The sequence below is a fragment of the Saccopteryx leptura genome, chromosome 1 (genome assembly GCF_036850995.1).
Source record: "Saccopteryx leptura isolate mSacLep1 chromosome 1, mSacLep1_pri_phased_curated, whole genome shotgun sequence".
NCBI lineage: Eukaryota > Metazoa > Chordata > Mammalia > Chiroptera > Emballonuridae > Saccopteryx > Saccopteryx leptura.
This window is the reverse complement of record NC_089503.1, coordinates 17,177,255-17,198,111: the sequence shown is the minus strand read 5'-3', so window position 1 is coordinate 17,198,111 and position 20,857 is coordinate 17,177,255. Positions and strand designations below refer to the sequence as shown.

Below are 20,857 nucleotides of genomic sequence, written 5' to 3'. Positions count from 1 at the left end.
CCCGTCCCCCCTCTATATAAGGGGCCCTCCCCCTCCCCAGGCCCTCCTTATCTGCCTCCTTCCCAGCTACCTGCTAAATATAGACAAATTCCAGAGAGCAAGGGCTCTCCAGGAGAATGTGGGGCCGAGTTGTTCCTGGCTGGCCCCTGCCCTTCCCCGCCAGCCCAATGTGATGGCTTCTGGCCCCCATCCCCAGTGACCGTCAGGGGCACCCCAAGCCCAGCCTTGTCTGTGTGTCCATCTCACAGGCAAACTGTGCCATGGGACTGTGCCTGGCCCATGGCTCTAAGATGGATGGCTCAAACACCTATGGGTAGTATGGATGGTTGAAACTTACCATCCCTTTAAACACAGAAATTCATTCTTTTCTGCCATTTTAACCACTTTTAAACCGCATCGCATGCACCTGAGCCTTCTTTAAAAGAGGACTGCGCACCTCGTTAATGTCAGGGTTGGGGTTCTGGGAGCCCAAGGGGCTCGGGGCAGGGAGGTGTGCCGGCTGTCTGCCCCACACTGCAGGCCCCAGAACCTGGGCTGGCCGAGGTCTGCAGGCTGCTTCTGAAGTCTCCTCACTGCCAGGCTGTCGGCCGCCACTTCTTGCTACTGGAGAGTGGGAAGCAAGAAGCTCGGCGGCTTCCCCGCTCTCCCTTCTCTGTTTCCTGCTGCTGTGGTCTGGAAGCCAGAGGACCCAAGGGGTTCGCCTGTGTCTAGGCTCCTGCTCCCAAGGAATCGGGGGGCGCTTTGTGGCCCCCTGGAACTCTGGGGCTTGAATCCACCATGCTCACCTGTACCTCATTCCAGACACGGGAGACTCCTACCTCTCACTGACGCGGCAGCTCATGCGCAGTTCCAGCTGGCCTGACCAGAGCCAGCTGTGTGAACTTGAACAAATGACCTGACCTTGACAAGCCTCAGTTTCCCAGTCTGTAAAGCGGAATGATATTAGAACCCACTTTTCAAGGTTTCCATGCAATTAATGGCCGGAACATCCAGTGTTGTTGCCATTAGTATCACTACCGACACCTGGGCCATAACCTATGGCTTATGAGGTTAAGTCTGATTGAGACTTCTTAAAGAATTTTTTTAAGCTAGAGACAGAGAGACGGACAGGAAGGGAGACAGATGAGAAGTATCAACTTGTAGTTGTGGCACTTTAGTTGTTCGTTGATTGCGTCTCAGAGGTGCTCCAGCTGAGTCAGTGACCCCTTGCTCAAGCCAGCGACCTTGGGCTCAAGCCAGTGACCATGGGATCATGTCGATTTTCTCACGCTCAAGCTGGCAACCGGCAACCCTGCCTGCGCTCAAGCTGGTGAGCCCGCACTCAAACTGGCGACCTCATGATTTTGAACCTGGGACCTCAGCGTCCCAGGTCTATGCTCTATCCACTATGCCACCACCGGTCAGGCTCATGGAGACTTCTAAGAAACCTATTTATCAGGTGTTTAGGGTTTTTTAATGATTTATTCCCCTAAATACAACTGGGGACTTGTTTTTTCCACCAGCTCTAGCTCCTGACCGATTACTGTGTCATCACGGCCCCAGCATCTAAGCACTGGGTAGAGGCCTCAGTAAACGCCCAATAGACAGACACAGGGGAGAAGGAAAGGTCACACAGAGGGCCCAGACAAGGTGCACAAACAATTTTAATAACTTTAATATGTAGAAGCTAATGGATAGAGGTGTGAGAAGGGAGAGAGGCTTAAAAGGAGGGTTCAATTTACATAGATATGATGACTTCGAACTCCCCAGGAAGCACCTGACTGTATTAAGCCAAGGGTCAGACGCCCAAGTGCCTTTTGGAGCTGGAGCTGGAGCTGGAGTCCTGGTGGGAGATGAAGCAGGGATGTGGGTGGGAGCTTAGAGGAGGAGGGAGTGGGCGGTGAGGCGAGGCCCGGCCCGCCACAGTCCTGCCCTGGCCCCTGGGAGCTTTCCCTCCCTGTGTCCAGGCCGGGCGAGGGGTTAATGCTATGGCCTGCGTAGAGGCCTGGCGGGCCCAGCAGGTCGCTCACCCGGGCTCAGTGGGGCGGGTGGCGTCGATCGGCCAGGCCCCCGCGGCCCAGCACCTCCCCGCTGAACTGGTAGGTGAGCTTCTTCTTGACCTTCTTGACCTCGCCCGTCTTGCCATAGTTGCGCAGTGCGCGGGCCATCTTCTGGTAAGTCATCTTCTTCCGGTTGCCCTTCTGGATGCCCCAGCGGTGTGCCAGCGCCTCCTTGTGCTTGGACGAGAACTGGAAGGTGCCCTTGTCCTTGTCCACCCACCAGATGCTGTCCTTCATGTCACCACTGCGGAGCAGGTCGAGCAGGAACTGGTACAGGCGGATCTTCTTCTTGCTGCCTGTGGGTGGGAGGTGGTCAGCGCCCCGGCCACGCCCAGCGCCCCGCATTAAGGGCCCCTGCTGGCTGTCTTTGGGGAAGGACAGGATTGGGGGAGGTCTACAGGGAAACCAGCGCCTCCACCCTATTCCTGGCACACACACACTTAGCACAGAGGGGCGCAGATGCACACCCACCCACCCATGCTCAGTCACAGAGAGGCCTGTGTACACCCACAACTTGCATGCACATGTACTCACAGACACATCCGTAAGTATAGACGGTCATAGCTGCTCCCATAATACATACGTGAACATACACATCGGCAAATGTTCACACACTCACAAGTACACACACACACTCAGCTCTGGTGGGACCGCTGTGTCAGACGGCCTTGGCTGGGTGGGCCTAGGGCACAAATACAGCCCGAGTTGGGGCCGGGCAAGCCCCCCTACCTGTTTCCCCGTGCAGGAGGCCTGGCCCGGGCTCCAGGCCGTCAGCCTCCCCGTCAGACACCTCCAGCGGGGGACTCTGCCGCTCGCCCTCCTCCTCGTCCGTGCTGGGCTGGGCTGGGGACATGGAGGGGTACGGGAGGCACATGCGGGGCAGGTAGGGGACCTGGAGAGGTGGGGGGGAGAGAGTTGAGGTCAGGAGGGACGTTCGGAACTCAGGGCTGCCGGGCCGGGGTCACTGAATGAGGGAAGAGCGGCTGCTGAGGGTGGGGAGGTCACTAGGGGCCAGAAAGGGTTGAAAGAAGGCTGGGGACCGGGCGGTCAGCCAGGTTCCAGGCAGGCCCATCCCACACAGGGTGCAGATCATGGGGACGAGGGACTGCTGAAGTCCCGCCCGGCTGGGCCGCCTGGTTCAGGGCCTAGTGGCCCAGGGAAGGGCCCTTTTTTCTCACACGCAAAAAAGCATGGACTGGCAGTGGCCACAGGGAGAAGAGGGGCCAACGAGCGAGTGGGTGACAAGCAGGTGAAGGGGCAGTGGAGGTCAGGGCTGGTAATGGAGGCCCAAGGAGGTCACGAGCCAGGGTTAGGGTGGGTGGGGCTGAGGAGGGTCAGGAAAGGGGGTCGGTGGGGAGCAGAAGGGGCCAGTAGAGGTCAGCGCAGGTCTGTGCTCAGTGACCTAGACACCAGACCCCTGAGGGGCCAGTGAATGAGGGTTGCAGCCAGTTAGTGTCAACAACAGGCTGTTGGGGTCAGGTGGGTCAGTGGGGGGGATTATCTGGGCTCTGTCCATCATGAGGGGGAGAGGAGATAAAGGGTGCGGGGTCACGAGGTCAGTTGGAGGGTCAGGAGGAGCCGTTGGGGCACCAGCCACCGTTGGCGCTGTGGGACAGGAAGCCGGGTTGAGTAAGAGCCTTTGTCAGCTTCCTGCGAAGCCCGGGCCTCACCACAGGCCGTGCCAGGCCGCACGCACCTGGTGGCCGAGGCCGGCGTGCGTGGGCGCCATGGGGGTGTCCAGCACGTGCATCTGCTCCAGCTCCATGTGGCGGTAGAGCTGCTGCAGCTGCGGGGGCTGCACGCTCTGCAGCTCGGTGAAGTGGTTCTCCGCGAAGCTGTCGAACTCGCTGTGCACGTGGTGCGGGTGGAAGTCCCAGTAATGGTCTGCGGGCACAGCCGGGCAGTATAGGGTGAGTCCGGGGTGGGCCCAGCAGGAAAAGTTTAGAATAACTGAAAAAATAAGACTACCAGGCCGTATGGAGCAATCCCCACAGACCAGGCTGGGCTGCGTGTTGACATCCACCATCTCCCTACCCAGCTCGTTATTTGACAATCCCCATTTTATAGGTGAGGACCCTGCGGCCCGGAGAGGAGACAGACGTAACGTGCCCATGGGCGAAGGCCTGGACAGTGGCAGAGTCAGGACCCAGGGCTGAAGCAGAGCCTGCGTTCTCAATGCTTCCGTCCTGCCTCCCCAGCCGCCACAAGGACGCAGGGTTTCGAGCCAGAGTCTGAATCCTGGCTCTGACCTTTAATTTCTGTGTGACATCAGGCACACGCATGGACCTCTCTGGCCTCAGCTGACTCACCTGTAAAGTGGGGATAATCGTTATCAGGAGATTACCTATGAGTTCACATTTGCAAGCCTCCCAGCCCCAAAGTAGGCCCTCGGAGAAGGCTGGTTCCCACCCCACCACCCGTAAGATCTCCCAGTGGTTCCCGGACTGACAGGCTGCCCCCAGTCACATGCGCACACCTTGTCACATGGCCAAGGTGTGTGACTGCAAAGTCACAGGGCTGACATTCTTCCCAAACCAGAACCAGTCCAGGCTCTCGGTGCTGCCCCGTTCAAGCCGGGCCGTGGCGGCTGTGTTTGTGTCCCTGCGAGGTTGCCAGGACTCGAGGCTTTCCTGGAAACTCCCCCACGGGTGCTTTCAGTCTGTGGTGGGGTGGATTCAAGTCTGGGGAGTAGCCGCATGCCACTGGGAGCCCTGTCTTGGGACCCAGGCAGGTCCTCAGCATGGTTCCTCTGGTCCCTTTTCCAGGAACAAAAACTGCCACGTGCCTGAGGATTTCCTGGGTGCATTTTGGGTCTAGAAGATGTGGTGACAAAGTGACAAGACTTATTTTTTCATGTGACCCAAAGACAGAGTGTGCAGGATACTAGGCCGGGGCAGCGTCTCTGGGACCAGCACAGGGCTCTGCATGGGACCAGCACCAGCCCCACGTGCGCATGTGCGTGCGATGTGGACGTGTCTGTCTGTCTCCCTCTTTTTTGGTCTCTCGCACAAACCTGAGAAAAGATGTGGTTTTTTTGGCTTTGGGATGGCTTTGCTATGTGACCCAGAAAAACTCTGAAAGTTGGAGACCCAGCTGGGTAGTTACTGATGTCCCCTCCACGTATGAAATCATTTGCTCCCCCAATCCAGACTCCCACCTCTGTACAGCTTTATGACACAGAGGAGAGAAATACATGAGTTGGGAGTCAGGCAGAGCTGGGTTCAAATTCTGACTCTGCCATTTACTGCTGTGTGACATGGGTGGGTCATTGTACTTCTCTAAGCCTCAGTTACCTCACTTATAAAATGGGGCTAATGACTACACCCGTTTCCTAGGCTTATGAGGATAAAACGAGCCTGCACAGGGCTTAGACTAGAACCTGGCACCAAGTAAGACTCAATAAACATTGATTATTATTACTACTATTTCTATTTTACTCTGAAGAGCCTGAGTTAGCACTTGAGCAAAGGACAGATGCTTTAATATATAATTACTTCCTCTTCTTCCCCTGGCTCCCATCATCTTAGTGGATGGCACAGAGAAATAGTCTTAGGGGCGCTGGCACGCCCTCTCTCTCCCAAAGGCTGGAGTTGGGGCCCCAGCATTGAACCACAATGGCAGTGACGTTTTTTATTTGATTCTTTGTTCCTGGTGCCTAGACCCTGCAGGCACACAACAAACATTTCCTGACTGAATGAATGAAGGACTAAATCTTATTCTCTTAAGAACTCCCTCTGACTCTCCTCCACAAAATCTTCTGAAAACCTGAAGGGAAAACAAAACAACACTTCATTTGCACCTCTGTCTTTCTGTGAGCTGGCACGATCCCGAAACTCTCGGCTTGCTGCGGGAGAGCTGGCTCGGTCCTTCAGACAGGGCCCTTTGAGGGCCCTGGAGTTTAAATTTTTTTTTTAATTTATTCTTTTTTTTTTTTTAGAGAGGAGAGGGAGAGACAGAGAGAGAAGGGGGGAGGAGCTGGAAGCATCAACTCCCACACGTGCCTTGACCAGGCAAGCCCAGGGTCTCGAACCTGCGACCTCAGCATTTCCAGGTTGATGCCCTATCCACTGCGCCACCACAGGTCAGGCAGAGGGCCCTGGGGTTTAGTGAGCAGATCTGGGTCCCCTTCAGCTGTAAACCCACCCTCCAGCTGCACTCCCGGCCCTTCCCATCTTCCCCTTCCCCTGCCCAAGCTGAAGTGTTCAGTTGTTGGTAGAATGCCTCATCGCTACCGTCCACCAACCCCCCACTCTCACGCCCACTCCCGTTGGGGGCTGGGGGCCCTGAGTACATGCAGCTCTCCAGGTGTGGGGGGGACGGCCCTGACTGCTCTCTCCCTCCTGCTCCTCACCTGTGTTCCAGCTCCACCTGAGACCCGTGGGCTCACGCTGGTGGCCCCGGCCTGAGGCCAATACTTCCCAAAGCGAGTCACAGTAGCCCTTCATCAGCATCACATGGGGACCTGGGAAAGCCTGCAGGTTTGGGGCCCACTGGAGACCCACTTACTCAGAAGTGCTGAGAAGGAAGCTGGGAATCTGGAATTTAACAGGGTCCTAAGGAGGTTCCTTTGCTCACTGAAGTTCTGGAACCCTGCCCCGGGGTCCCCTGAAAACTGCAACGGAGACTCTTGAGCTATAATTAAGGTTTCAAAAGGCCCAATGGAAACCTCGCTTTTACCCTTGATCTGGGTGCTCAGGCAATTATGTAATAAATGCTGGCTAGTAAGCAAAGATGGTCCCGCACAGGACCCTCTGAAGGAACACATTAGGTATAAGGAGTCCTTCCTAGGCCCTGGCCAGTTGGCTCAGTGGTAGAGCATTTGCCCGGTGTGTGGAAGTCCTGGGTTCAATTCCTGGTTAGGGCACACAGGAGAAACGCCCATCTGCTTCTCCATCCCTCCCCCTTCTCTCTCTCTCTCTTACTCTCTTTCTTCCTCTCTTCAGCCATGGCTCAAATGGTTTGAGCAAGTTGGCCCAGGCACTGAGGATGGCTCCATGGCCTTACCTCAGGTGCTAAAATAGCTCAGTTGCAGAGCAACAGAGCAGTGGCCACATATGGGCAGAGCATCAGCTGGTGAGGGGCTTGCCAGGTGGATCCCTGTTGGGTACGTGACATGCAGGAGTCTATCTCTCTCTCTGCCTCCTTGCCTCTCACTTAATAAAAAAAATGTTTTAAAGAAAGAAAAGGAGTTCTTCCTACTGCAAAGGTGAGCACTCCCAGGCTCTTTGGACCTCATTTCTAAACGACTGTTCATGAGTGTATTGCTTTATCCCTTTCTGTCCCATCAGTGGGCCACCAGGCCATCCTGCAACGTACGCCTCCTTAGCACGATTCTCTGTTCCTTGAAAGAATATGTCTGTCACCTGCATATCTGAGATAGCTCTGGACCATCCTTTCCAGAGCCTGTTGGGCACCTAACACATAGTAAGCCTCAATCAATATTTAATAAAACAACCAATAAAAGCTACCTTTCGGTGTGTTTTTATGTGCCAGGCACCGTGCTAAGTACTTAATCCACATTCTCTCGTTTAACCCTCCCCTTCGCTCTGACCAGGTGTGGGGGGGACGGCCCTGACGGCTCTCTCCCTCCTGCTCCCCACCTCTGTTCCAGCTCCACAGGGACCCACGGGCTCACTGTGGTGGCCCCGGCCTGAGGCCGGCCTTTCCCGGAGAGGGTCACAGCAGCCCTGAGGCCGGCCTTTCCCCGAGAGGGTCACAGCAGCCCTGAGGCCGGCCTTTCCCCGAGAGGGTCACAGCAGCTCTTCATCAGAGTCACTGGGGAAGCTAGAAAAGCCTGCAGTCTTGGGACCCACCGGATGGCTACTATAGGATTATCTTCCTTTCGCACACGAGGAAGCTCTGATTCAAAGAAATTAAGTCCCTAGTCCACAGGCCGTCATTGCTAGAGTCAGGATCCAAACCCAGCTGTGTAGGTCCCCAGGGACTGAACTCTTACCACTCTACCGTACCACCTCCGAGGAACAAGACTGCCGATGAGCTTTAAGTCCAACCACGGTGACAGACTTTACTGACTGCTCTCATCCATCTGTCTGTCTGCCATCATCCACCCCTCATCCGCCACCCATTCTTCATCCATTCATCATCCAACCATTATCTGTCCATCATCAATCCATCCATCCATCCACCCATCCTCCAGCCGGCCAGCACGACCCATTCATCTAAATCTCTCATTTCCTTCCTCTAAACCAGCTCCTAATCCAGGACCAAAGTCCTATCCACACATCCCTATTCTTACTCGGTGTTTTGGTGTCACTGATACTTGTATGTCACCAGGACAAAAATAAAATATTTAAAACAACCCCCCACACACTCCAAAAAAAGTCAAGCCTTAAGTGTCACTCAGTTGACCTTATGTCCTCAGAGCAGAAACCCCAGCCTGAAGCCAGGTCTCCCCCAGGGGAGAAGAAGTAAGAACAAGACAGAGAAGGAAGATGAGGAATTAAGAAAGTAAGAGCTGAGAAGAAACCTTCTCAGGAAATTACAGAGCATTGGACGGGGGCTCCTGAGGGCCAGCCTCCTGCACACTGTTCAGAGATGGGAACTGAAGGCCCGGAGTAGAGAGCTCCAGGTCTCGTGGTACTCGTTACTCTCTACCTTGCATCCTCATTATTAGGGCATTGGTTATTTCCCTTGTTGCAAAAACAAATCTGGCAGGACCTGAGTTTTTTTTTGTTGGTTTTTTTTTTAATTTTTTTAAAATTTTTATTTATTCATTTTAGAGAGGAGAGAGAGAGGGAGAGAGGAGAGAGAGAGAGACACACACACACACACACACACAGGAGGGGGGGAGGAGCTGGAAGCATCAACTCCCATATGTGCCTTGACCAGGCAAGCCCAGGGTTTCGAACCGGCAACCTCAGCATTTCTAGGTCGACGCTTTATCCACTGCGCCACCACAGGTCAGGCAGGACCTGAGTTTTATTCATTGCACAGCACCTAGCAATGTGCCTGGAATATAAAAGAGGCTTATATAGGCTCTGGATGGTTGGCTCAGTGGTAGAGTATTGGCCCAGTATGTGGATGTCCTGGGTTCGATTCCTGGTCAGAGCACACAAGAAAAGTGACCATCTGCTTCTCCACCCTCCGCCTCCCTCTTCTTTTTTTCTCTCTTCTCCTCCCGCAGCCATGTCTCGATTGGTTTGAGCACATCGGCCCCAGGAGCTGAAGATGGCTCCATGGAGCCCCTACCCCAAGTGTTAAAAATATCTCAGTGGTGAGCATGGCCCCAGATGGGCAGAGCATCAGCCCCAGATGGAGGTGGCCAGGTGGATCCCTGTCAGGGCACATGTGGGAGCCTGTCTCGCTATCTCCCCTCCTCTTACTTTGAAAAGAAGAAAAAAATAAAAGAGGCTTGTATAAATTTATTAGATAAATAAGCCAGTGGGAGATGGGTGGAGGATTTGGTAGGTGGAGGGAAGGGCATTTGGAAAGTGAGTGAGTGGATGATTAGATTGATGTGTGAATAGGTTGGTCAGTGATTAGTGGTATGAAAGAATGAAAGAGTATTTTGAAAGATGGACGGATGGAGAGAAGGAATCATACTTTGGAACTTTATTTCCTTTACGAATCCCATCACAAATGGCAAATCCTATCGAACCCAGCAGAATAGCTATTATCCAAAAATAGAAAATGACAAGTGCTGGCAAGGATGTGGAGAAACTGGAACACTTGTGCACTGCTGGTGGGAATGTAAACTGGTGCCACCGCTGTGGAAAACAGTGTGGCGGTTCCTCAAAAGTTAAAAATACATTTACCATATGATCCAAAAATCCACTTCTGGGTATCTACCCAAAAGAACTGGGAGGCAGGGATTGGGAGAGATATCTGTACACCCTTGTCCATAGAAGCATTATTCACAACACCTAAAAGCAGCCCAGGTGTCCACTGACAGACAAATGGGTAAACAAAGTGTACTATATACATATGGTGGAATATTATTCCGCCCTAAAAAAAAAAAAAGAAATTCTGACGCATGCTGCAACATGGGTGAACCTTGAGGACATTAGGCTGAATGAAATAAGCCAGTCACAGAACAACAAACACTGCACGATTTCACTCAGACGTGGTACCTGAGGCAGAGAGACAGGAAATAGAACGGTGGTTCCCCGGGGCTGAGGGGAGGGGCACTGGGGAGCTGGTGCTCAATGGGGACGCAGAGTCAGTCTACAGGATGAAAGAGCTCTGGAGATGGACGATAGCAGTGGTCACACAGCAATGTGAGTGCGTGCACTGCCACTGAATGGGCGCTTAAAGAGGATGAAGACGGTAAATTTCCTACTGTGTGTATTTCACCACATTTAAATTATAATAACAAATAGCTAATTCTGTGCATCCTGCCTTCCGAATCTATCCTGAATTTAGTCACTCTTTCCTGTCTCTACTGCCAGCACCCTTATCCAAGCCACCGTCATCCGTTGCCTGAATTATTCCAACAGTTTCCTACCTGTACTTTCTCCCTGTTCCTATTCTTGCTTCCTCTGCATCTACTCTCCACAGAGCAGCCAAAGTAATCTTTTCAAAAGCTCATTCAGCCCTGGCAGTTAATTATTGTCCCCATATGCCAAGGGGCATCCCCAATCAGGGCACATACAAGAATAAGCCAATGAATGCATAAGTAAGTGGGACAACAAATCAATGTTTCTCTCTCTCCCTCTCTCTATAATCAAAAATAAAGAAAAAGCCTGGCCTGTGGTGGTGCAGTGGATAGAGTGTCAGCCTGGGACGCAGAGTCGCCAGCTTGGAACTCTGGGCTCGCCCAGTCAAGGCACACACAACAAGCAACTAGCAAGCGATGAACAACTACAGTGAAGCAACTATGAGTTGATACTTCTCGCTCCACCCATCCTTTCTCCTTTCTCATATAAAATCAATAAATAAAACCCTTAAAATAATAATAATAATAAAAAAGGAAAAAACTTATTCAGTGGAATCACTATTGGGAAAAGAGACTATAAACTTCTGGAGAGTCAAAACAAAACTAAACAAAAAAATAAACAAACAATAGGTTACCATTAAGAAAAGAGGACATGGCCCTGGCCTGTTGCTCAGTGGATAGGTGTCAGCCCAGCATATAAATGTTCTGGGTTCGATTCCCAATCAGGGCACACAGGAGAAGTGACCATCTGCTTCTGTCCCCCTTCCTCTCCCCTTTCCCTCTTCTCCTCCCACAGCCAGTGGCTCAATTGGTTCGAGCATTGGCCTGGCACTGAGGATAGTTCGCTTGATTTGAGTATTGGTCCCAGATGGGGTTGCCAGTTGGGTCCTAGTCAGGGTGCATGCAGGAGTCTGTCTCACTATCTCCCCTCCTTTCACTTTTATTTATTTATTTTTTTAAATAGGTTATCATTGGGTTATGTTTTTTTTTTTTTTAATTTATTCATTTTTAGAGAGGAGAGAGAGAGGAAGAGAGAGAAAGACAGAGAGAGAGAAGGGGGGAGGAGCTGGAAGCATCAACTCCCATATGTGCCTTGACCAGGCAAGCCCAGGTTTTCAAACCGACAACCTCAGCATTTCCAGGTCGACGCTTTATCCACTGCGCCACCACAGGTCAGGCCCTCCTTTCACTTTTTTTTAAAAAAAGAGGACATTGAAAGAAAAGGCATCTTATTGAATAAGAACATCTGGTAACCAAGAGACTGTAGAAAAATGCTTTAAAAAATTTCTAAGGGGGTCCTGGCCGGTTGGCTCAGCAGTAGAGTGTCGGCCTGGCGTGCGGGGGACCCGGGTTCGATTCCCGGCCAGGGCACATAGGAGAAGCGCCCATTTGCTTCTCCACCCCTCCCCCTCTCCTTCCTCTCTGCCTCTCTCTTCCCCTCCCACAGCCAGGGCTCCATTGGTGCAAAGTTAGCCCCAGGCACTGAGAATAGCTCCATGACCTTGGCCTCAGGCGCTAAAATGACTCTAGCTGCAACAGAGCAACGCCCCAGATGGGCAGAGCATCGCCCCCTAGTGGGCTTGCTGCGTAGATCCCAGTCGGGCGCATGCAGGAGTCTGTCTGCCTCCCCACTTCTCACTTCAGAAAAAAAAATTTTTTTTTTCTAAAGAAAAAAATTATTTTTAACCCAGATTTCTATACACACTCAAGCTAATATATATTAATCAAATGAGAGCATAGATTAGAAACACGAGGTAAAAACAAACAACTGCAAAACCTTACACCAACCCTCACCCTTTCTTAGGAAACTGTGCTGATAAGAATAACAAATCCTGCCTGACCAGGTTGAGGCACAGTGGATAGAGCATCCACCTGGGATGCTGAGGACCCAGGTTTGCAACCCCTAGGTCACTGGCTTGAGCCCAAGGTCACTGGCTTGAGCCCAAGGTCACTGACTTGAAGCCCAAGGCAACTGGCTTGAGCAAAGGCTCACTGGCTTGGCTGGAGCTTTCTGGTCAAAGAACATATGAGAAGCAATCAATGAACAACTGAAAGTGCCACAACTATGAGTTGATTCTTCTCATCTCTCTCCCTTTCTCTCTTGAAAAAAAAAAAAAAAAGAATAACAAATCCTTGTAGTGTAACGTTCATGATCTAAGCATGTGAAGTATTCAGAAAGTTGAGACACAGAGAGGTGAAGTATCCTGCCCATGGTCACCCCAGTAGTAATGGGGAGGTGGGGCGAGACCTCCCGCAGCCTGGTCCCAGGATGAGGCTCCAATCTCCTTGCTGCACTGCCCCCCCCAGAAAGGCGGGGCGAGAGTGTGCAGGTAAAGTCCACCGAGTCTTACTCACATGGTCCTAATAACGGGAAACTCAGATACTGATTTGACAAAAGTTGCTGTACAGAGAATGACAAATACTGTGTGATCTCACTTACATATGAAATCTTAAAAAAAGAAAACTCATAGAAACAAAGAGATCAGATTTGTGGTTGCCAGAGGCTGGGTGGGGGTGGGGTGTTGGCTGAAGGTGGTCAAAAGCATAAACTGTCAGTTATAAGATAAGTGAGTCCTGGGAGGTAATGCACAGCATGGTGACCACAGTTAACACCGCTGTGTGCTACTATCTTAAAAGTTGCTAAGAGAGTAAATCCTAAAAGTTCTCATCACAAAAAAATAAAAATTTTGTAACTACACGAGGTGATAGATGATAACTAAACTTGTGGTAATCATTTCACAATATATGTATGTGGGAGGTTATTATGCGGTACACCTTAAATTCATACAGTGTTATATGTCAGTTATGTAATAAAACTAGAAAAAGGAAAAAGTTACTATATAATTACCTTGATATATGTGTGAAGTATGTGAGTGAGTGTGTGTAATGTGAATGACTAGAAAGGCAATTCTTTTCTTTCATAGTACAAGTGAATACAGCCTCAAATTTAAAAATCAAGCTAGATTCATCTCCACCTAGAATATGGAAGCTAATCAATAAATGTTTGTAAATGAATAAAGAAATGCCCAACCAGGCACTGGCGCAGTGGACAGAGCGTTGGACTGGGACACAGAGGACCCAGGTTTGAAACATCCACCTGAGATGCTGAAGTCCCAGGATTGAAACCCCAAGTTTGCTGGCTTGAGCACGGGCTCACCAGCTTGAGCGCGGGGTCCTCGGCTTGAGCACGGGATCATAGACACGGCTCCATGGTTGCTGGCTTGAATCCAAAGTTCACTGGCTTAAAGCCCAAGATCACTGGCTGGAGTGAGGGGTCACTGGCCTGGCAGGAGACCCCCAGTCAAGGCACATATGAGAAAGCAATCAATGAACAACAAAAGTGCCACCACTAGGAGTTGATGCTTCTCATATCTCTCCCTTCCTGTCTCTCTGTCCCCTATTCGTGAAATAAATAAATAAATATTAAAGATTTAAAATATATTTAGCTTTTCACCAAACCGCACACACACAGAAGGTTATTCAGATCATGTTATTTTCCTGCTCAAAACCTCCAATGGCTCTTATTGTTTGTAGGATAAAATTCAAACTGGTCACGGCCTTCAGGCCCTGTGTGGTCTGCCTCCTGCAGACCCCCTGGCTTCATTTTATCTGCATGTCTTCACCCCCTGCTCACAGCCACTCTGGACCTGTGCCAAGGTCACCCTGCCCTCCAGCTGCCTTTTCTTCACTCAGATGTCCACCCAAGTGTCACCACCTCAGAGGCCCTCCCTGACCACCCACATTAAAGTAGCCCCCCACAGGTCCTGGCCGGTTGGCTCAGCGGTAGAGCGTTGGCCTGGCGTGCAGGAGTCCCGGGTTCGATTCCCGGCCAGGGCATACAGGAGAAGCACCCATCTGCTTCTCCACCTCTCCTCCTAGCCTTCCTCTCTGTCTCTCTCTTCCCCTCCCGCAGCCAAGGCTCCATTAGAGCAAAGATGGCCCGGGCACTGGGGATGGCTCTGTGGCCTCTGCCTCAGGTGCTAGAATGGCTCTGGATATAACAGAGCGATGCCCCAGAGGGGCAGAACATCGCCCCTGGTGGGCATGCCGGGTGGATCCCGGTCGGGCGCATGCGGGAGTCTGTCTGACTGCCTCCCTGTTTCCAGCTTTGGAAAAATGAAAAAAAAAACACACAAAAAAAACCCAAATAAAGTAGCCCCCCACAGAGACACCCCACATGAATTACTCTGCTTTTTAAAGGACTTACGATTACATGTCTGCTTATCTGCTTGTTCACTGTGTCTCGCTCACTGGACCGTAGCTCCAAGGAGCTCCAGTGCCTAGAACAGAGTCTGGTGCAGGCATCTAATCAGAGGCCACTTGGGGGATGTGTGGGCAGGTGGGCTGGACAGTCAGTGCTGGGTGGCTGGGTGGCTGGTTGATCTGTCCCAGGGGCTCAGGGACGTTAAGTCACTATCTCCAAGGTTACACACTGGTGAGTGACGGAACCAGGCAGGACTAGACTCGGGGTCTGCCCGCAGTGTCTTTTCATGAAGCCTCACTGCCTCAGACATAGCTGGGGGAGGGATGTGGGGTTGTCTCCACTCCTAAGTCCTCGGCCGATACCTTCCAACAGGTGTCAGGAAGGGCCAGATCGGATGCCTAGACAAGTAGGGGTTGGGAGATGAGGTGACATGGGACGACTCTCTGAAGATACTGTGGCTTCATGACCCAAACCGGGGCTCAGACATCTAATCAGGAGTCTTTCCTAGAGCCCCACCCAGATATAAGGGAGCTTCCTGGGCACTGAACCAAGAAAGCACTGGCTTTCTCTAAAGTTCTCACTCCCTCCATTAGCCATCCCCAGGCCTAGCTCGTTTCTAAATATAGGAACAGCACTCCCATATTGCAGGAGGGAAAATCCAAGGCTTCAGTAGACTTGAAGGAGATGCACCCACACTCAGTGAAACTGAGAGGGGCGTCAGGCCAGAGCCCAAAGGATCCTTAATACTGGAAGCAGTCCCAGGCAGCCCTGAGTTTGCCTGGACCCGAGCACCCTGCTGCCTGGAGCCACCAGGGGGCGCCAGTCCTCAAGCCAGAGGGACCTGCTCAGGTCCTGACTGCTAGGGGTGTGTAAAGGTCTCTCTGACTCATAGAGACCCCATCTTGGTGGTGGGAGCTGGAGGTAGAGTTGAACGAGGGAGAATTTCTCTCTGAATTGTCCGGCTTTTCTACAGAGAGGATGCATCTCTTGTATAATTATAAACAAGTTTAAAGCCCTGGGGTCCTGAAAGAAACCTGTGTGTTTCTTGAAGTGGCCACGAGGTCCATCCACCACCTCCTCCCAGGCCTGGCTTCCAGGTGTGGGCTTTGTGACAGTTGCCAGGTGTGAGTTCCAGGTGGGACTGTCCACAAGGTTTGGCATCCATGCAAGCCCTAAGTAAGGACTTGCCTCGTGTGACAGCCCTGGATGTGGCATCAGGGTGTGACTGGCCCCCAGCTGTGGCTTCAAGTGTGCAGCCTTGCTCAGCTATGGCACCCAGGGTGCCTCTCCCTGCAGGGCTGCAGACATCCCCGCATCCGGCCTGCCCAGGCCTCGGAACCCTGCTGAGCACCTGTTAACGAGGCAATGTCACCTTTGGTTCAGGGGTGTCCCCATCAATATGCCCAGATGCACTCACAGCCCACTGCCTAGGTCCCTGGCACCTCTCTCCTCCCCTGACTTTGCTCCAGGATCAAGGCTGGGCCTTGGGGTGGCAGCTGCACCCAGACAGAAGGATTCTCTAGTCCAGGCCCCATTCTCACCCCCATCCCAGCAAAGAGGGGTTTCAGTCCCTGCTGGATATGGGAACCCTCAGAGCCATTCCTTTAGACCAGCAATGGTCAAATCGGGGTCATTCTGCCCCTCCAGGGAACATTCCACAAAGTGTGGAGGCGGTTTTGGTTGTCATGACTGGTGGCTCTACTGACATCTAGTGGGTAGAAGCGAGGGACACCACCAAATATTCCACAATGTATAGGGCAGCTTTCACGACATAGAATTATCTGGCCCCAAGTGCCATAGAGGTTAAAGTCGCTGCTAGCCACACACAGGAGGGAGTAGGCCTGCACCAACTGTTCAGGGTGAGGGTGACAAGAACAGAGAGGAGGAGGAGACATTCGAGGTCGGGGGTGGAAAAACACTGGACCTGTAGCAGACAGACCTGGTTCCCCAGACCCGTGGTGCGACCTTGTCCAAATCACTTAGCTCCCTAAGTCTGTTTCCTCATTTGTAAAAGGACCACAAGGATTGGATAAGAAGATAAACGTGGAAGAATCTGGCCTCGTGCACACCAAAGATGCTCAGTAAATAGAGGCTGGGCTGTGGCGTAGTGTGGGGTTTAGGGCAGTGAATTCACATCCCTTAGGAAGTAGCTTAACCCAATTCTCAAATTCCAAAGAAGCTCTGGGAACCATTTCTTCTTTTTTCTCTGTCCAGACCCCAGGCGTCACTCAGGACTCAGGCCCGGCTGGGGAAGTGGGCGGGGCGGGCCCTGTACTCACCACTGTGGCTTTCTCCATCACTGCTGAGATAGGGGTAATACTCATGCGTCTGGCGCTGGTACAGGTCTGTGTCATAAGGAACTAGGTCCTCCGATGGCTGCTGAGAGAAGAGGGTGTCAGGACTCGGACTGTGGTGGGCAGACCCCAGCCCAGCGCAGCGCCCCGCACGCTGCGTCCGCGCCGCCCTCCCGGACTGAACAGCTACATTGGGCCTCCCTCTACTCGGGACTGGGAGCGCCCACAGAGAGTGGGAGCAGGGACCCAGGAGAGCAAGAGCCTTGGCCCCTGCAGAAAGGGGGTGACAGGGGCCCTGGAGATCAAAAATCAAAAAAAGACCAAGGTTGAGGGGAGAGCACTGCCTCCCCGCCTCCCCCGCCCCACCCCACCCTCCGCACAGGCGCTGCACAGCCACACTCACACATGCGTGCCCGAGCCCGTCTCACAGACTTGCCCTCATGTACACACTGACACACCCACAGCTCCCAGTTACACATATTCCCCAGGACACACACCCACGCTCCCACAGGTCCCCTCACACTTGTCCTCACACTCACTCTAAAGGTCACTCACATTCACGCATACTTGTGGTCACATGCACACATATGCACACATGCACTCACCCTATAGGCTCACACAGTCACTTGGATTCACACGTGTAGCCACACACTTGCCTTCAAGCACATTAAACTCACCTTCGCACCTGTATCCTCCCACAATCACTCACATTCCACTTGCACACTCATCCTCACAGCACACCTGCCGTCCCCCTGCCGCCGTCTCCACAGCCCCCTAATCCCTCATCTCTCTCACAGCCTTGCCCAGGCCCCAGGCATGTCCGGGCGCAGGGACGGCAATAGCTGTGCCCGCTGATGGGCTTCCAGCTTTCACCCAGCAGGCTTTGGGGCCATGGGATGGCCAGAGCCTGATCCTCTCACCGCCCCTCATCCCTCCTCCTCTGACACCCTCACTGGGATCCTTCCTCCTCCTCTCCCCCCTCCACTCCTCTTCTCAGCCTATTCCTTCCTCCCCTCCCCCCTCCTCCCCTCCCTCCCCTCCCTCCTCCTCCTCCCTCCTCCCCTCTTCTCAGCCTCTTCCCTCCTCCCCCCTCCTCCCCTCTGTCCTCCCACCCTCTTCTTCTCCCTCCTCCCCTCCTCTTCTCAGCCTCTTCCCTACTCCCCCCTCCTCCCCTCTGTCCTCCCACCCTCTTCTTCTCCCTCCTCCCCTCCTCCTCTCAGCCTCTTCCCTCCTCCCCCCTCCTCCCCTCTGTCCTCCCACCCTCTTCTTCTCCCTCCTCCCCTCCTCTTCTCAGCCTCTTCCCTACTCCCCCCTTCTCCCCTCTGTCCTCCCACCCTCTTCTTCTCCCTCCTCCCCTCCTCTTCTCAGCCTCTTCCCTCCCTCCTCCCCTCCCTCCTCCTCCCTCCTGCCCTCCCTCCTCTCCTTCCTCCTCGGCCTCCGCCCCCTCACACACGGCACAGGGACAGGGACATGCACACCCACAGTCTTCCCAGCAGTCACCAGGCTTCTCCCCACCCCAAGCGTGTGCCCAAGGATTGCACAACAGTGACTCTGGCCCTCGGGGCTTAGGTTGGGGGCCAGGGCTGCCTTGGGAGCCCCTTCCCAGGAGTGCTCAGAGTAGCCCCTGGTCTGGGAAGAGAGGTGGAAGGGTTTGGTATGGGAGCCCAAGCTATCTGGAGTTTAAGGCCCTCTCTATCTGGAGTTTAGGGATTGAAAGGTCAAGGGTCAGAGACAGGGTGTCCAAGGCCCTAGGCCTGAAGTTTTCTTGAGACAGAGCTGGCTCTTCCTGGGACCACCTCCATCACCCCATGCCTGCCCCCCCACTTTCTTGGCCCCAGGTGGGGTGAGGGGGGCTAGGGCCAGGATGGGGCAGGCTGGCGCCGTGTCCGCCGAGTGAGGGGGCCGGGAGCCCAGCACCGGGTTTTCAGGCCGGGCAGGCAGAAGCAGGATGTCAGGCCTGCGGTGCCTCCCTGGGGCTCTGAGGCTCGGCTGGGGAGGGCGGCCCGGGGTAGCGGGAGCTGCTTCCAGGCTGGCAAAGCTAAGTCAAGTGGGCAGGCCCTGCCAAGCCCCTTCTGGCCTCCGGGGCTCCCACCCTTGCTGAGTGCAGAAGGGGTGAGAGAGGGGCAAGGAGTCCTCTCGGGGGCGCTCAGGTGTGACACCTGCCGAAGGCTGCGACTGACCCCAAAGCAGGAACTGTGGGCATCTGTCCCAGCCCGCTGCCCCATCCTTCCCAGGGCCCCTGGTCCTGCTTCTTCCCCTCCAGTCTCAGTCCCCGTCCCAGCTTCAGCCCCTGTCCTAACTCCAGCCCCACACTCACCAGGTCCTCCCCAGCCCCAATCTCAGCCCCAGGATGACCCCAACCCAGCCCCTGCCTCTTCCCCCTGAACCCCAGCCTAGCGCCAGCCCTTACTGCAGCCCTAGTCTCTGCTCCATCGCTGGCCCCTGTCTCTGCCCCTTGGGAATCTATGGTCTTAAGGCCCAGACCCTTTGGCCAACCGTGTCCTCGTTGCCAGGCCCCAGGCCAGGCACCAGGGACCCAGACTTATAGTAGTCTCAGTGTCCCAGAGCTCCAGGCCGTGAGCTAAGACCTCCGGCCTGCTGCCTCCTGCTCTCCAGGCTTTACTGTCCCGGGGACCAATTTCACTGCATGCCCGTGTCCCCATCTCTTCCTCCGCCACCTCTCTGCCGCCACCCTCACCATCCTCGGCCCAGTACCCTGCCCTGGAGCTCAGGCCTGCCACCCAAGTCCCATCTATAAATAACTGTTCAGGCCCCACCGATCACAGCCCCACCGATCACAGCCCCACCGATCACAGCCCCGCTGTGGGCCCGGCCTCAGTCCGCTAGGGCATGCTCTGAGGACCCAACAGCCCCTCGCTGGGTCTCGGGCCAGGAGCTCCAGGGAGGAAACGCCAGCTTCCCACTGATAGCAAGCCGGGAGGGCAGCCACTGAGCTGGAGGGCTGTTGGCCAGGCCAGCGGCTGTCCGAGGGCCACAGATTGGGCTGGTGGAGGAGTCCCGGTACTCACAGGGGGGACGAGGGGAAACCCTTCCATTTTGCACGCCTGTAACATCCAGCCGAGCTCCAAGCCAGTCAGGTCCCCTGCCTCGGTGGGGGCCAGTGCGGAGCCCCTCGGGATGGGAAGCCCCGTCGGGGGCTGGACGGACTCCGGCGGGCGCAGGGCTCAGGCCTGCCCCCTGAGCTACAGGAGCCCTGCGTGAGCCCCCTCCCTTGACATTGCAGGGCCAGCGCAAGTTCCTGATTTTATCGTAGAGCCTGCCACTGGAAGATAGTCCCCTTGGGGTGACATCACCACCCCAGCCCGTTTGCATAAATCTCTCTTACACTACAGGAAGTCTCTGGCCTGCTGGGGCAGGTGGTGCTCCAGGGGCTGGCCTGGGAGGCTATGGGGGCCAGGCCCCTGCCCAGAGGAAGCTGGGACTGTGAGGGGCATCCTTGGGGGCTGGGATGGGGAGGAAGAGTGGAAGGGAGGAGGGCTAGCTCTACCACAGGGAGGCCTTTGCTGCCCAGAGCCGTAGTGAGGCTCTAACCCCTAACCCCACAAATGCTTACGTCTCCCAAGACCCCCTGCCATGTGGCCAATAGTAACTTAGTTAGGGTCAGACCTGGTAGGGTTGGACTCTTGGGGCCTCTACTTTCTGGGGTCAGCCTGGCTGGCTGAGGGTTTGGACCCAGGGGACTACCAGGCCTGGTTCCTCCTAGGCCGGGGGCCCCCTACCCCTAGGTTCCACCGGCCTGAGGCTGGGCTCCAGGGCAAGGTCTTCAGCACATGTGCTCTCCTCTCCCCCCACCCCAGTCCCTTCACACCGACTTTCTTTCCACCAAAGGAGGGTCCTGGGTTCTTATTCCACTCCTCCGGCTTCCTGAGTGCCACTGCTTCTTCCAGACCTCTGGGGGCACTAC

The 20,857-nt window shown here is 54.2% G+C and overlaps 1 protein-coding gene across 2 annotated transcripts; it reads right to left on the bottom strand.

The window, feature by feature from the left end:
- Positions 1-1,625: 1,625 nt before the first annotated feature.
- SPI1 (Spi-1 proto-oncogene) lies at positions 1,626-20,217 on the bottom strand. Of its 2 annotated transcripts, none has more exons than XM_066360518.1 (5): positions 19,962-20,217; positions 16,918-17,017; positions 3,736-3,923; positions 2,769-2,931; positions 1,626-2,335 (listed from the first exon to the last, which is right to left on the bottom strand). In XM_066360518.1, exons 1-5 carry the CDS (start codon positions 20,004-20,006, stop codon positions 2,016-2,018), a joined length of 816 nt encoding a protein of 271 aa, XP_066216615.1. In that variant the 5' UTR covers positions 20,007-20,217; the 3' UTR covers positions 1,626-2,015. The 2 variants fall into 2 exon arrangements, with proteins under 2 accessions (XP_066216615.1, XP_066216616.1); XM_066360519.1 differs by having other exon boundaries at positions 16,918-17,014; positions 19,962-20,215.
- Positions 20,218-20,857: the final 640 nt, after the last annotated feature.

Bases quoted from the DNA above. Each gene is read 5' to 3' on its own strand.
- SPI1 (XM_066360518.1), bottom strand. From the start codon at position 20,006: ATGTTACAGGCGTGCAAAATGGAAGGGTTTCCCCTCGTCCCCCCT. The intron at 3,924-16,917 runs GTGAGTACAGGG...CTGTGCCCGCAG, and splicing joins TGATGGAGAAAGCCACAGTG to ACCATTACTGGGACTTCCAC. The intron at 2,336-2,768 runs GTAGGGGGGCTT...TCCCACCCACAG, and splicing joins CCTCCTGCACGGGGAAACAG to GCAGCAAGAAGAAGATCCGC.